Source organism: Zophobas morio, unplaced genomic scaffold (assembly GCF_036711695.1).
Source record: "Zophobas morio isolate AGI-343-1 ecotype UQ-CSIRO unplaced genomic scaffold, CSIRO_AGI_Zmor_V1 ptg000024l, whole genome shotgun sequence".
In the NCBI taxonomy this organism is placed as follows: Eukaryota; Metazoa; Arthropoda; class Insecta; order Coleoptera; family Tenebrionidae; genus Zophobas; species Zophobas morio.
In genome coordinates this window covers 17,521,558-17,539,183 of record NW_026972129.1, presented here as the reverse complement: position 1 = coordinate 17,539,183, position 17,626 = coordinate 17,521,558, and the positions used below count along the sequence as shown (strand labels likewise).

At 32.1% G+C, this 17,626-nt stretch overlaps 1 protein-coding gene across 10 annotated transcripts in view; it reads left to right on the top strand.

The window, feature by feature from the left end:
* The window catches only part of Glut1 (Glucose transporter 1), a 337,838-nt gene extending 325,986 nt beyond the window's left edge, over nucleotides 1-11,852 (top strand). For 6 of the 10 annotated variants that reach the window (XM_064064028.1, XM_064064026.1, XM_064064019.1 and 3 more), the window contains 3 exons: nucleotides 792-889; nucleotides 1,414-1,491; nucleotides 5,264-5,355. In XM_064064028.1, the coding sequence (XP_063920098.1) occupies nucleotides 792-889; nucleotides 1,414-1,491; nucleotides 5,264-5,355 (268 nt within the window). Of the gene's footprint in view, nucleotides 1-305; nucleotides 478-791; nucleotides 890-1,413; nucleotides 1,492-5,263; nucleotides 5,356-9,660 lie in introns of those variants that run through there. The other 4 variants (XM_064064023.1, XM_064064021.1, XM_064064020.1 and 1 more) reach the window with 3 other exon arrangements.
* The last annotated feature ends 5,774 nt before the right edge of the window (nucleotides 11,853-17,626 follow it).

The following is a 17,626-nucleotide window of genomic DNA, read 5'->3' as shown; positions in this document are numbered from 1 at the left end:
AAGAGACATTCATAAGATTGAAACTTGTAATATAAAAGTTCTAGTAGAAAAAATATATCTGATTCGTGTGTAGGTAAATATTAATTAATGTACTAGAACAAATGAATGAAATGTCATTTTATGTAAATAAAAAAGTATACTTATAAAGTCTCTATAATTGACGCAAATAAACCACTCGATTGCTTTAAAAGCATAACCATCTATCCATCATTCTTGATTTGTTAACCCCTCACTATTATTCATGAGTTAGGATTGATTTGTTTCAGTTGCGATTAATTTTTATTTTTGTTTTGTTTTTATTTCAGTACTGTTGTTGATGATACGCCACAAACTGACATTCACATGAATGCCAAGAAAGAAGAAAGGATTGAATCTGCAGAGAAGACTCATTTGTAGATACAGACTCAACATTGTTTTATTATTTTACAACAATTATAACATTTTGTTAAAAAAATAAATCTTAAATCCTGTAAATAATCATTTTTCTCGATCAAAAACTGCAAAATTTTTAGACAGTACTGCTAAGTGTCAGTGAGCAAAATGACTTGACTTCATGATCCAATGTTATTAACTTTGGTTTGTTTCAAACTGGAAAAATCCGTTGTTTAGCGCGTTCTTTGAAAAAAAAAGCTAATGATATTGGATCCAAAAGTTTAGTATCACGCAGACACAAAAATCACGATTGGCTGCTTTTACATTGCACCAGACAGCAACACAGATGATGATGTATTGTAAGATTAATCTATAGAAACCGTTTGGGGCTGTAGTTGAAAACTAGGCTTATGTTCCAGGAGTATGCTAAACTGTGTTAATGCACTCGAGCAACATCTGCCAGTAACAGAACAGGCTGGACTAGTGATAGCAGAGGAGAAAACGCAACAAGACTCATGTAAGAAAGCCCACGTAGTAGTTCCTTCCTATACTATCATGTGCATTCCTGATGTCTATGTGTGTGTTGTGTATTGCAATTGGCGTAAATGTTGTATTATTTTGTATTCCAAATGAATGAAATTTGCGGTCATTTTCTGTTAAGTTTGTTGCCTTTTTTAGTTTTGTGTAATTTGGTTTCTCATCTCCTCCTTCAACAATTAGTTAATTCAGTTCACATCTACAATCAGCGCTGGTTTTGAAAAACGAAAACTGATTCCAAGACTCACCAAAGGAATAATTCTTTGAGTAATCCGTTATTTATCAGAGGATTACCAAAATGAAGGATAATTGTAATTTGATGTTCTAGCATTCATCAGTTGGAGTCGTTGTTTGTTCTTTATTAATGCATGGTAATTTCTGGAGTAGAGTTTATGTGACTGGAGCATGAATTTTATTGTTCATTATTTTCTTTCTACCTTCTTCCCCCTCCATCATGAAAACGATAATCACCTTACTGGATTTTTAATAGATTATTTCGATTAGTTCCCAACCCATTCGAGAGACGAATGTTTAAAACTACATATAACCCCAGAAGACATTCTGCCTATGCTACTGTGCCAGGTATTTAAAATATTTAACAATTAGCACAATGAAAAATAAACACCATGTACATAATCGCACATGTACACACACCCACTACACTGTACTATCTTAGGAAGGCACAAGGAATCACCATAATTTTGGCTTAGTTAGTTCTCTTACATAAAAATCAATACACCTACAAAAAAATACATAACCACAAATACAATACACAGCTGTAGATACAGACACACGTATATACTTCAGAACTGCTGCAAAAAAACAACATTCGAAGATTATCCACAACATTTTCACCTGTCCACAGTACTCCTGTTATCCAACATTTAAAATTTTCAGCATGAGATTTTGCATGATTAGATCAGGTAAGCTTAGTGTTTTGCTCAAAATTTAAACTTCGTTGCACTAAAAAATTCGACATTTAATACAAGTGTATCAGCATTAAATAACACATGTTTAAATACGATGAAAATAACTTTTGCAAACTGCTACAAAAGGTTCAAGCTGAGAATCTTATTGAAAAAATGTATATATTCATTTCTAGTGATAGTGGTCACTCGCAAACAAGCAAATACAGATTTTATGACAAAAGTCATCCATATTCGAAGTTAAAACTAGAAATAGTTGTTGTTTTGTTGGCTAATCCGCGAGTGGTCACTTCTGTACATATGTAGGTCTTATACCCACCATCCTCTACGTAAGTATTTCAATCATAAAAAGACACTTGTACACTTGGCACAACAAACTTTAAAAATACAAAGTCAGTGTAGGAACTTCTTATAGTGGCCAGTTGTGTATTTTGTGAAATTTAAATGACGAGTAATATATTTATTATATGTATTTAAATTATTGTTTTAATAGTTTACCTTTTCTGTGTAGGATTAGGCCCTTTCGTACCAAAGTTGTCTAATTTGTGAACAAACGATTTAGTTTCTTCTTCATTCAACTATTTAACCCTAACTAAACAATGCAGATTGAAAAACTTCACGTTTAGAGTTGGCAGTACATACATCCATAATCAAGTGCATATTAGTTTGTGTTTAATTAAGTGAAGACAAACGTAAAAAATCTGCTGTGGTAACACGAGTTTTCAAAAATTTTTATCATAGCAAATTAAAATAATTGCAAGAGCGTATTATTATTAATGACAAGTCTTGAATAGGTTAGAATTAATTTTGAGAAATATATAATTCAACAACTAATCAGCTTTAACATCATACGAAAACAATGTTGTTAAAATTATAAAATCAAATATCAATTAAAGAATCATAAATGTAATATAATGTCACAATTATTTTGTCTAATTTAATTAGGACCAACAAGTGCCCATGCTTAACGTCAATATTACATGATTCCATTAAATGTATGTGTTATGCATTCACATAAACTTACCAATTTTTATGAAAGTGTCTCTAAAGATCTAGTGAATAGAAAAGGAATGTTTAATATTCGATACTTAGTGATTAGTCCGTAATACTCCAAAACTATTAAGAACCTCTAGTTAAAACACAATTTGGAAACACTTTAATAACCATTTACATGAATTTTCTTACACCTAATGTTGGGGCTCTTCACGTGACAAATATTAACCCGATAGACCTAACCACAATTGTGTCAAACTTTAATTCGAGGTAATTCTACCGTGTGGTCTAAAATTAAACGAATTGAATGTGGCTGTGAAACCAGTTATATAGGTGGTACTACTGCACAACTGACACATCAGATCACTCTGTCACCTGCGAATGTCAAAAATGAAACATGTACGTCAAATTAAGAACAGCGGTACTATCCAAAACTTGGCAAGAAATGACATGTCCATGTTATGCTATTTTCGATCACACGGTATAACATTCTTTACGAATATCTCCATAAAAATATCTTAATACCTTTTTTTAAATGAATTTTAAAGACATTAAGATAAATACTCTTAAAATACGACGTATATTTAGAGAAGGACAGCTGTTTATTTTGTAATCATAATCACGTTTCTTCGAAGTTAATTGTAATCAATAGACTTAATTCTTGCTAATCGAAATAATTATTTATAAGTAAATAAAAGTGGATAACGTGTTTAATCGAAGCAATAAAAATTCTCACCCGTGTCACATAAGTTTTTGTAATAATTATTTCTGAATTTATTTAAAAGGAACCACCCTTAATAATTCAAAAACAGTCATGATGTCACACTTGATTCTGTGGCCTCACCCTAAAATTTTAAATGGCGAAAGGTACTTTATACCATTACATAACCTATTTTGAAATTTGTTTATCATTTGCTAATAAAAATCAATAATTATTTATTATTTGCAATAGCTAAAATGAAAAAAAAAGTTAGCCCACTTCGAACTATTTAGATTTAAAACTAAGTATACTCCGTTTACCGAACAGATGGAGTTGTAAAAGTGCGTCTTCACACAACTCAACAACCTCCTGTCCTTTCCGCTTAAGTCTACTGGAGCTTTCACCCTTACTTATACCTTCGCGTCGTTGACTTTTATTATTAAAAAAGATTAATAAACCAGAATAAAATTGTGTTTTTTTTTATTTTTATCAAGTATTAACATATATTTTTATCGGGTAAGCAACATAATTTGTGATCGCAGTTGTCTGCGTTGCACAAAACGTATGTCGGTAATTTTTCAACCCATTTTTCACTAGCAGTCAAAAATTTCAATATGAACGTCAAAACTTTGACAACTCAATAACTTTTTACACAAACAAATGCATCAAATATACACTCAAAGCTTTGTTTCCAGAACTTGATGTGCTGTCTTTAACTTTAAAAATTTAAAACTTGTTATTAAATGATGAAAATAAAATTTGCATAAAATAATTTACATACCAAAACACCATATATTAATAATAATATTTCTATTAACATGCCTTGTCTCGGAATTCCAAACAATTCTTATGAATCTTCATGAAAATATTTTGAATCATAGAGTATAAGGAATATAAGATGCAAACAAAAATATTGTCAAATATTTTGCCGAAATTTCTTTGGACGTTCAATTTTGATGTTATCGTGTAAACTTGAAATCCCCTTTATACGCACGTGGCGTGCACGTGATCACTCCATCTGTTCGATAAACGGCTTTAGAATAATAAGTTAAAGAGAAGTACTTACTGTGTTAGATATCATTAAAATCATAAAACATATGCTAGTGACAGTATTTTAACAGTAGGTACATCAATGTTACATATCCCGTTCATTTTTAGTAAAACAAATAAATATTATCTTTTTACTTTTATATGAAAGAATTGGCCCATTTTTCAAATAAATGGAGGAGTAAATTCAAACTCGATAGTCCTTTCCTATTAAAATTTTAAGTTGAAACTGTGGGGTTCAGAGGCGTAAAACGACAACGTCAAATTTGAGAATAAAATGTGTTCCACTAAAAATCAAAATTTACCCTTTTTTTGAATTTTTCTCAAAATAGAATATGTAAATAACCATAAACATATCAGGAAGTAATACTGTTCATAAATATACATACACCATACTAGCAAAGGTAAAAATATATACTATACTATATATAAAAGTACTTTTACGATAGCTGTTCAACTACTACAAGATAGGCCTGACAGGACTGATCGATAACCCAAAATACACATGACGCTTGACTCTTGTGTATTGAGTTGTCGATCAACCATCTTAGCCCTCTACAAAAAAAATCAACTGAGCAAAGTTATTTTCACGTATGTTAGTATAGAGAAGATATACTAAATGTCGAAAGGTAGTCCAGCAATCGGGTGGACCGGTGGGTGTTCTAAGCGTTGTACTTGTTGTGTTTAGCTGGGTCCGAGCACTCGTCCCGTGCGGGCGACGTGGGGTCTCGTCCGCCGCCGCCACTGCCTCCTCCGAGATTCCCGAACAGCGCTGTTTGACAATGGGAAAGTCTTAACATCGCCACGTTCAGTCTACTGCCGTTACCCGCGCCGCTCCTGGTGCTGGAGGACCACCTGGTGGAGATGATAGCTGAACGGAGCAAGGCTTGCGCGTCGTACCTCCGCAACAGCTTCAAGCGCCCTCAGCGCCACTGAAGACCGTGAATGCGCGAGCGAAAAACTCTCCTTCAACGGCCTTAACCTGCTCAGTTCGCCCCGAATGGACTAGTGCTATCGTAACCACTTGGACTAGCGTTAAGGTGGCCCGAAGTTCGCCTAACGAGACTTTTCACAGACCCTTATATTGTTAATGCCGAGCGATCGACTGCTCTAGTTAGGTCGTGACCCCTTCACCTAACTGCGAAATGCTCACTTCTTCTTGCTGCGTTCACGATGACATGTATTTGGTTGGTGATGGGAGTATGCCTCAGAATGACTCCTCGTTCATTTTCATCTTAGCATGCACCTACAAGTTTCTGTCTGGCTACGTAGACTGTAGATTGTTATGTGTTCTGTGTTACGTAGTTTTGACTTTCATTACCTTCCGACACGACACCTTCAGTTCATTACCCCATCGAAGCCACCGGTACTATTATCCAGTATTGTAGGTGCATCGACGCATGTTGTACTAGAATCTCATACACCGGGAGTGCGAATGTGTGTTGATTTATTAACAAGCACCCGCTCGCAATGCACCTTCGAATAAATTTAATGATATACAAAACTCATTTCAGCCTTTAAACTCACCTCCGCCCTCAAGAATACTCGTATTATCATTATATCGTTAAGACTTTGATGCGGGTTTTGTGGCCTTTTCGACAACATCACTCCTCACTGCTTCAAACGGATACTATGTTAACAGAAAACAATGGATCTTAAAAATTCAAAATTAAATATTATGACGAAAATAAAAGGTTTGCACTTGCTAGAACAATAATTAAAGGCTTTTGTGATAAACTAAGCCTTCATTTTGATTAAATAGTTAGATATATTATTTAAGTATATGTTTTTTGCTAGTCAAGTGAACCTACTGAGAAAGTTTATTTTTACAGAAATGTTACATAACCTCTTCATCCCCTAACGTCTTCAGTTATGTTAATATAATTGCTAACAACATTCTGTAAACATGAATCATCACTGCTACAGTTAGATGATTAACATAATCCACTTCAATTAATCCCGAGTTTATGATCCTTGTTTATCACAGTTTTATTCTTGATTACAAAAGTTATAATTAGGAACTACAATACCTCCTAATTGTTTTATTATAATCGTTTTATATTCATTTTTATGCTCTGTCAATTTTGTTCCAAGTAAATCAAAAATTTGGTCTCCGATATTTACTGATTTAACAGCTTTTTGGGTATTAATAATTCTAGAAAATACCGCAAAACATTCGTAATCAGTATAAATGTTGTAGGAGTATATGTTTTCGCATTCTATTTCTAACATTTAGGGAAAAAAATGTGGACAGAACTGTTGGAACAACATAAAAAATAGTACCATTAGCAGTACTAGGTGTTTTGCAATTTCACTTAGGTTAACCTGGTTACGTATTATGTATTTCACAAAGAACTGAAGATCTTATATGAAAATAATAAATTTAACCTTTACTACAAAACATGGAATTTATTGGAAGTAATACATATACTACAAATTGCTTAAACAATGTAATAAATTATAAAATTGTAAACAAATTGCACATTAAATTTCAGAAAAAAACCTAACCTTAGCAGCTTATTAGTAACTTTTGTATTTTGAGAAATGAAGTTGGTAGTATACTTCCGTTATAAATAATTAATTGACATATAGTTTTTGTATATGACATTTAATTAAAAAAAATCTGATCAAAAAAAGTTTGATCGTGAAAATGAAGTTCACTGTATATTTCAGTCTAAAACATACGCTTTCATTTACCCACATGGTGTAACAAAAGTTATTTCTCCACAAATAATTACAGATGAGTGCTACCAACAGGAAGAAATTAACTGAAAGTTAGTGATACACCATATTTAGGTAAAATGAGACATACATTTAAAACACACTTGTAAAATTGATACAAAGAAAAAAAGTGTATCTATTCTTAACATACATGAATAGAGAAGAATATTAGTGTAATCTGTACTAAGATATAATATTGTGGCCTGTAACCATTTTTATCAAAATTGCTCATTGCTCAATCTTTGATTATATTGTAATTTTGACATCTTATGGTAATACATTGACGTGTGAAGAATATAGAAATAAATTATGATCAGTTCAGGTCATTACTAGACAAAATTTAGCTAAATTTAAAAAATTACATATAATGTTTTTTTTTTCGATATATTGTGGAACTTTGAATCGTTGTAGAGCTCGATAGTGACATTCCAGAAATATTATTTTCAAATTTCTATTAAGCTTAAGACTAACATCGATTTTTTCTTTTGGATACTTTGTATATTCTTACTAATTGGAATGACAAAAGAAAACAATTTTTAATTATGTACCACAAACCAAAATTTTTCAACAACAGCAAAAATGTAATAGTTAGCACATATACATTATATTTTCACAGTTTTATGGACAGGATAACTCTAGTTCGGCAAAACAAACAAAAAAATATTTCAAAAGTGTGCTACCAGTATTGTTGTGTACAGAATATAGCTATAACATAAAATGTTTGCAATATATCAAAAATTATAGTGAGTAAAATTAACAATCTTTGATGTCACTTTTTTTCTAAATTAAACCAATTTTATTTATATGTTTTTATGACTACAGTGGTGAAAAACATGAAGACATCACCCTGTATATTTCACTATCATTTCTTTGAAACTAAAAGTTCCAGCATTCTCTCGAATGAGAAGTTATTATTTTTTACCATCTACGTGCAGACGTACTAAAAAACAGACTAAACTAAAAGGAAGTCTGCATTTTACAATTTACTTTATGTTATTTTATATAAAACTGGACATATCCACCAAAATCGAACACATTATAACACAAAAGTTACTAAAGCTGCCTACTTAGTTCTGAAGCTTTAAAATTTTGCTTTTCGTAGCAAAATTATTAAACTTTAATCAGATATTACCCATTCTGTGATTATTAGCAGATTTGTTGATTAGTTTTTAACAACTGAAATAATTTTATCAGTTAATGGATTTGCAAAGAATTCGTTCTATATAAAAATTTTTATAAATTGTGGACTCACTTCAACAGTAAACTCGTTACACTGATTTGTACGTTCGTTTGCGTCTATGGCCTAGAATATGCCTTTTTTGCACATTTTCTCTCTTTAATTTATTTTCTAAAGAGAAATGCAAGTGTAAATTTGAAAACTCCACATGAAATAAGGTAATTTTTGTGTAAGAAAATTTTGAAAAAATAATTCCTGCAGATCAAATTCTATTGTTTAAATTTTATCACGCGTGTCAGTGTTCATATAACGTTGTTAGACAGTTTGTCAAATGTTTGTCTCTTCTGAGATAATAATTATTCATTAAATATTGTTTTATATAGACACACAACCATAATCGACTAAAATCGTTATTCAGATATGAGGAATACTTTCTCGAAATTCCTAGACACAGAACACCAGGTATATCTTTTACGATGATTTAATATGAATAACTGTCGCAACAGTAGATTTCCGAATACAGTTAAAAACAAGTGTAAACGGTGAACTTAAATTTAAAAAGTGCATTTTTACTTGTTAGTAATGATATAGTATTCGCTTGAAGGTGAGTGTTGTGTGTGATCGAATTGTAGACCCCACTACTCGTCTCATGGTGCCAAGAAGGACCTTCCGGTTCGCGAATAGAAAAAATTTTCCAAAAGGGTGATTTCAAAGCTGAACTGAAGGATGGAAGCTGTGCCTGCGCGTCAGCCCTAGATCCGGTATAATATTCTAACAATTCACTGCCACTCCGATTCGCAGCACGTGCAGGCGCGGCCTTAAACCGTAAATTAGTATTTAAATATTTATATGATAATATCGTATTAGACGCGAGTTGAAAGCGGCCTACTTACCTCGTTGAGCCCTGGGGAAGTCCCGCTAAGCGGACCGTTTTGAACCCGTGTAATTTTTTGATTTAGAAATTTTTTGACTGGTGAAATCAGGTGCTCAATTTTTAATAGTGCGGCCACCATGTTCTTATAATTTGTACAGTGTGATTGAAGCTCGTGAAGATCGGGCAGCACGCGAGATTTTCTCGTAGAGAGGGAGATTTTTCTAGTCGAGAGTTTAGTGTTGCTTGAGAAAATTTCGGGTTCTTCCGATTAGTCGAAAATTCATGTAGTTTTATATTAAAGTAATTTTGACAGTAAAACAAGTCCTGACGGATGTGACGTCAGAGGTAAATGGAAGTTCCCTCCGCGAGACAGCATAGTGGACTCGTAAATAGTGTAAAATTTTTAATAATCAAAGAACTTTTCAATAACGAAGAGTGTTGTAGTGAAGAATTTTAAATATATACCTCTGTATTTTGCTTTCATATTTTGAATAATATGAGACGAAACAAAGATTTGCAAAGTTATGTGACAAAGAATTCGTATTAAATAATTATTATTAAACCTAATCGTATAATAAAATTAATGTCTCACTGCCAACACACTCATTAAACATATGATGGGGAATATCATGGCAAGGCGTAAATCAAGAGAACAGCAAAGTCGCGCTGAAATTTTTTCGTACAGTTTAAGTGTTCAAAAGCTAATAACTTGCCTTGTTCGTAAACTGTATAATTTAAGCGGTAAGCAACAGCCACACACAAACACTTAGATCGTAAGAGGGACACGATTTTCTGATTTCATCTAAAATTTTCCTTGAACAAGAGTATTTTCCTAAACGAACTTTTCTGTGGTCACATATCACAAGGGTGCTTGAATTCATAATTTTTTTCATATCAGTCCATGTGAATGCGTGATGAACGTCTCGGCTATAATTTGTTTTTTGACACCGTAACACCTGTACGGGTACTTCGGGAGTACCCGTATAAGTAATAAAAATTGTGTGTGGCAAAAAGGGCAATCTGTTACGTTGGATAAGTTTCGATTATTATTGTGATATTAAGCGATAACTTTGCAAAATCTTCAAATTCCTCAATAATTTATTCTAAAGTGTATGGGTACAATTTGTTTTTATAGTAATGTTAATATTAGCTCAAAGTGTTTTGGGTGATGTCTCTATACAATTAATTCTAACACATATTTTGTAATATTACATGTAAATAACACGTCTGTTGCTTAATGTTTTAAAGTTCTTTTTGAAGAAGTTTAATATTATACATACAAATTTATTATTGACGATTCACTCCGATCTATTGGAAAAGGTAGGGCGTGAACGATCGCAGGTACGACACCCATCTCCCCCAATAGCAATTATTTTGATGTGATGAGTTGTATATAAATATTATATATATATTGTTGGAGGTCTTCGTATCAGGTTATTTGTTGACGATTATCGAGAGATGGAGATCATATTTTTCGAATTGTTTTTCATTGTGGGAGGACCCGACACCTAGGTCGGCACGCCTTATTTCGTTTTGTTTTCCTTTTTCTATATAGTTTAATAATAATTTGTCTAGCCACGATTTGTAATATAATTATTATGACTTATTTAAGTTATTGCTATAATGGATATTTAAAAACCATCTAGTTTTAGCGATTCAACATAGATCTGCGTAGATAGATATATACGTTGACTCATACGATTAACATAATTATGAAAATAATCAGTATATCGAACAATTGCAGGAGTATATAAATTAGCGCCACTTGAAATGTTCCTGTTAGTACTGAGTTTAAGTAAGACACACACTTTTAGATCCGATCGTTACTCTAAATTAGAGAAGAGCACCTTCAACGTATAGTTTTAAACAATTAATACCATCACTGAAAAGCACCATTGAACTCGCTATTTGCCCAGTATGTCCAAACTTTTAGTCAATTAGATGGCGAACGTATTTGGCGCTATATTTTTGCGAAACTATTTTCGTGCATTTAATATATTGTTGGCCTAAAACGATAAACACAAGTGCTAACAGAACATTGTTTCAAAACTATGGAGCAAAATGATTATTCTAAATGTAAATATTGTTACATATAAATAAAATAATAATCATATAATATTTAAAAATTGAATGCAGTGTTTACAATTATTACTAACGGTAATTTTTATTTAACGTTATCGAGGAAGTGTGTGCATGTCTGATAGATTTAGATGATACATTTTTAAGTAAAATTGTAGATATTTTTAAAAATTATTATTCAAAATTTTACCGAGAGTACGGATTACGTTCCTCTCTAAAACGTTTTGGTATTTGTGTAAATCGAAATCGTTTTATGTTTGTCAGATTTTTTGGTAAACATGGAACTCGTATTCACGATGAGTGACTCTGTTCGAATGAATGATGATGATCGAAAGTCGACTAGACTAGTATTATGTTACATGAATTATGGAAATTACGAAACATGTAAAGTTTCCTGAACGCAATAAAATTCTATCTCTATACGAACACATATTTTTTTACACCCCTCCTCACCCCGTCCACCAGAACTTGTGAAAGACCATGATCACAAAACAATAATGGAGCATCGATCTGATAATTTTCACTCTATGGCTAACCACCAAGCCTATGCAGATAAAGTTGGCCCTAGGATCTATGACGGTTAACATTAAAAATTTAAAACTCACTGGTACTCATCAAAATAAGATATGGTAACCTAGTATAACCTAAACTTGACATTCTGTAGCAGAGAAGTTGTACCGAAAGATCGGGGGTAAAGTAAAACAGTAATTTATTTTTACTCATGTGAAAATCAGAAAAATGTAACTTAATTTTTCCTGAAAATTGTTCATTATTGTAACTTTAACACTACTTACTGACTTAAACATTTAGAAAAAGATGTTGGAAAGCAAACATGATCGAGGAACGCCTAGCGATAAAATGCTAAATAGAAAATTAAAGATTTTTTTTGCATTATGGTGGAGGCGCCGGGATTAATCCAAAATTATAAAAACTAGAAAATACAAGTACTTCGAATGGAAATATTTTTACGATGAATTAGCTACTTAACAATATCAGCAAATCGATTTTAAAACTGGAAAAATTATGTACATTTTTCTAACAACTATATTGTGGGTACATATACAGGGTTAGTGTAAATTCGCAGAACGATTAAATAACTTTGTTATTTGAAAAGCTTTTTTTGGAAATTTGGGGTGAATATGTAATTAAACATGGCGGCTTGATTACAATATTTTTCCTTTTTTTATTGCGTTCGGTTTGAAACACAAGGCCGGCTACTTTTTTTTATGGAACACCCAGGTTTTTTTTTGACATTTTCTGATAAAAGACTAATTTCAGAAATTAGCAACATGTTTATATCTACTGATAGCAAAAATAGAAAAAAAATTAAAAAAAAACACCTAATATTGTAAAATCACGTCATTTTTGAAAATACTAATAAATAATAAACTATGAATGGGACTACAAATAAATGTTCAGAGTGTTCTGCGTTTACAATTTGGCAGTGATTTATCAATCGAATTACTTATGTATGATTTTACAGTATTAGGTGTTTTTTGTGATTTTTTTTTTCTATTTTCTGTATCAGTAAAAATAAACATGTTAATAATTTCTGAAAATTGTTTCTTTATTTTACTTCAGAAAATGTCAAAAAAATCTGGGTGTTCCATTAAAAAAAAAAGTAGGCGGCCCTGTCTGTCAAACCAAGAGCGATAAAAAAAAGAAAAATTTTGTGATCAAGTCGCCATGTTTAACTATACATATATCCAAAGCAAATTGCAGAGAAAACTTTTCACATAACAAAGTTATACTAACCCTGTATACATATAGTCCCGACCATTTTCGAGGAATTTTCAAAACACATTTTTGTGTAGTCCTGTCCATCCTACAATCGCACATAATTTTTTACAGTACTTTAAAGCAGTAAATCGTAAAAAACAGGTTCGCTGTTTAAAAATATATTGTTTGTGTCATGTTTTGACAACATTAACTAACAATTTGTCAACATATTCTTAATGCATAGATCGTATAAAATAACAGTTGTAGTTATGTTAAGATATTTTTATTAAATTGAACTGTTTTTCCAAGTTATTCCACATTTTAAGAACAGGTTATAAAGTAAAGTAAAATGACATCTGGATAGTTGGATAGTTTTCCTTATTTTTAACAACAGAGTATATACAGGCAGATAACGTCTCACATGTCTGATCTCTCTTGATATTTCATAGGTAAGTAATGATATTTCACAGATAATTAGTAATATTCATTGTATATTTCACATACAGGGTGACTATTACTGATTAAAGCAAATTTTTATGTTGGCAGTTCTGCGTTATTGGCAGCCATGCTAATATGTTCATAGTCGTCAGTTTTGACATGAGCACACCTGTCAAACGTGTCAATTGGTTGATACGATGGCAGCTACTGATCTGGTGTCATAATGTCAATTTGACCATTAGATATGTCATCAAAATTCAAAAAAATCACAAACATTAATATTCACTCGGTATATATTCGTACTAACAGAAAATTTACAATGAAAATATGTTACAAGGTAATTATAAAACGTCCCACATCAAGTTTATTTTGGAAATCTGTCAACGTATTTTTAATACAAAATTTGCGGTTTCATTCAAATTGTACCAACCTACCATCCGAACTGAATTATTGGTTGCCTATCTATCAAGTAAAAATACATAAAAAGTCGGGTATTGACCAACGACGAAAAATGATCAATCATCACGAGGTGGCACAAAATTTAAAAACCAACTTGACATATACAATAATTTAAACACACGTTGTATAAAGTGGTGCTACAAATTCACCATTTAAAAAACAGTGCTTTCGATATTTAAAACATGTATTATTTCTTAAAAAAAAATATGTATATGAACAACACGACATGATTGGTCAAACGTCAGTCATTATTTTTATATTTTAAAATTCAACTTAACGATTTTCAAATAAAAAAAATGTACAACGACAAATTTTGGTCGAAGGTTATTTCAACAGAAGTTCCCTCCTCTATAAAGTAGAGAAGGAATAAATACGGCGTCTTCGAAAAATTATAATAGGTAAGTATTTAATTTTGCAAATTTTATTTTTTAATGATAAACTCTATTATTTAAAATAAAGATACGTGTGGACTGCTAAAGTACAGGTAAAGGAGCATGCTATGCGTATCTTTGAAGTGAGTTTTTCCATAACAAAATTTTGTATTTGTACTTACAGTACTTGTGTACTCATATTTTTGGGGAAATAGGCTAAACCACTTTTGATTTGATGAAAGAAAAATTCCTAATTCATTAATTGTCTTGTGTCACCCTGTATAAATAATATTAAAAACTATGAATCCATTGATAAACCACAAGTAAAAATGGCATAATATTTTGCATATTGTAGGTAGGATTGATTCAGCAAAATTTTGAGATAAAGTCATCAATTTTTTTGGAAGAGGGTAAACGGCTAAATTCGGTTTTGTAATTTCAAAATTAAATCGTAAACGTTGTTATCCAATTGTGATTTTTTCCCAAAAATCCGTATGTCTATAGTAAAAACTTAACACAAATTCATAAACCACAAGTACAAGCATATCTTATTTTATAAAATTTAACTAATATTTGCTATTGTACATTTTGGAGATGACGTCATTCTGTTGTTAGTGGGGATAATTAGACACTTTTTTGGTTAGCATTTTGCCATTTCTACGATATTTTAATATACCTATCAAATTTAACAACAATCGAACCAGTAATTTCGGAAATTATTTATCTAATAAAAATTGACACACGAGTGAGAGAGAGCGAGAGAGAGAAAGAGAGAGAGCCGATTGACAGAAGGAAACGAGGACTTACTTTTTCATACTGTGCTCTAGGCGTCATAAAATATCGAGAAAACCTAAAATCACCGATTCGTCCAATGGACCTTATTACAATTTTGTAGTGTAATTTAGAATAAAGCTATTATTATTTAGAATAAAACTACTACAGGATCAACAATCTAATTAATAGTGGTAGCAACTAATGACCCAAAATTTGGAGATATGTTGTTGGCTGCGAATACTTCAATAATATGTTTTAATCATGGAGGTAGAATAAGAACAGGGAAGATAAGGTCAAATTCTTTTACTATTTGCTACCTGTGAGCCTTTTCATAAACAAAGTGCACCGCCTCTGATCCTCTGTTACAACCGACCGCTTCCGATGTAGTACGGATCACGATATAAGAAAACATGTACCATGGTACGAATTCAGAAATGGCTCCTTAACATTGGTTAAATGAAAGACGCTCCCTCCTGTCATATTACCTCCATGGTTTTAATAAATAAAGTTTGCGCAGCCGTATTCCAAATAAAAAGTATAGTTCTAGTAGCAAACGAAAATTTTTATTGAATTATAATAAACTGAAGGTCAGATTCTTGAACGCATCTTCTGCAGTTCTACTTGAGCCCGGAAAGTCTGTGTCTTTAACAGCTTGAACGACAGAAAGAAATGGATAAATTACATAACAAATTATATTTTCATCTTCATTTTGAGTAGATATTCTACGTCTGGCTGAACCTGGATTTCTCTCTACTCTATCTTGTTGTCTCTTTCTTCTCACAATTTTCTATACTGAATTTTTATTTTCCAGTGTCGAGCGGTTTGATGCACCGGCCATCCCTCTCCCATTTTTGTAATAATTCTCATTTAAGTTACATTATTAATTCAAGACACTTTTAAACATTAAATTATAAATGTTCCTTTGCCCATTTTTTGAAGTTTTTAATATTCTTACAAGAATAGTTTACACAACTAAAATTCCTTGAAAATAACTTCCAAGACTTTTATCCCAATCTTTTTGGTCGTGTCTGTACTTTAGATACGATACGTCAAAAGTGAGCCTGGCAGGGTGACCAGATTTGGCGATTTATCACCATTTTGGCGACTTGGCGCCCAAGATTGGCCCTGTTTTTTATATGTCGGCGCCAGTTGGCGATTTTGGCGAATTTTGGGGATTTTATTATTTTTCCATTTTTGTGTACAGTTAAGTAGTGAAAAAAGTCGAAAAAGTCAACAATCAACTACCACTCGCACTCTCATCTCCTCACAGTCGCTCGTCAGTCATTAGTCATCACTCATCAGTTCATCACACTGAAAACGTCAATGCATTTTTTAATTAAAATAAATATTTAAAAAAAAGGAAAAGTGCTTTCATTTAGATTTCAACAAAATATTTTGTTGGCAAAGTCCCTATATTTAATATAGGTACTTTGGTTTTGGGTTGGCGATTTTGGCTAGAGACCCTAAATAAGAGAGTCTGGCCAAAGTCGCCATTTTATATCACAATCAAGCGCGCCTTTTTTAAAATTTGGCGTCATGTGTGTACAGTGGCGGTCATTTCTACGGAACCACTCGATAAAAAGTCAGGTTGGTAGCCCTGTCATCTAGTACTTTACGCCGAACGAGGTTGGTAGCGGTAGTTGACATGGCAATCGAAACTAGCACAACACGAATGTTTCGGTTGCCCTCAGTTATGCCGCACTATATCCCGTACAGACTGTATGTTCTGTTCATCTATTTATTAAAATAAAATATCTACATTGACAATGGGGCCATCCAACCTGTCAAATTTTTGACACATATGTTTTCCACCAGAAACCCGTCAAGGTCACTTACACCAAACAAATTTTGAAAATTTACACTAGGGAGTGGTTCTATAGAAAAGATCGCGACTTTAATAACCAAAAAAGTAGTAGAAATTCGGTAACAAAACATTAAATAAATTAAAGGAAAAGATTATTGAATTACCAAAAATTTATTTAATCATCAAAAACAAAGGTGGTCATCAACGAACGAAATATATAAATACAATAATATACAGCGTGTTATTGAAAGGTACGTACAAAATAAAATCGGCAATTGGCCTCGAAGTATGGCTGCTAAAAGTTAAAAAAAGTTCAGGTAAAAGTGTTCTCCTTTGAGAGACAAAAATGATTAAAATTTATGTCCAAATTCGTTGTACGCCTCTGATAAAAAGATCATCTTTCGTTTCTATAGCAACATTTAGTCTTGACAAAAGTTTTATTGTTACAGTTGCTGGGATTTACTAAAATAAATTAATCTTACCTATTTTTCCTTCAGTATCGTCTAAAAATGTTGGATAAGGGTGAATTTTCCCCTTATAATTTTGATAACACAAAATAAGTTTTTCAGACTTCTTAGACTTCGCGAAGAACTGTCAATTTTGTTGTACGTACCTTTCAATAACACCCTGTATAA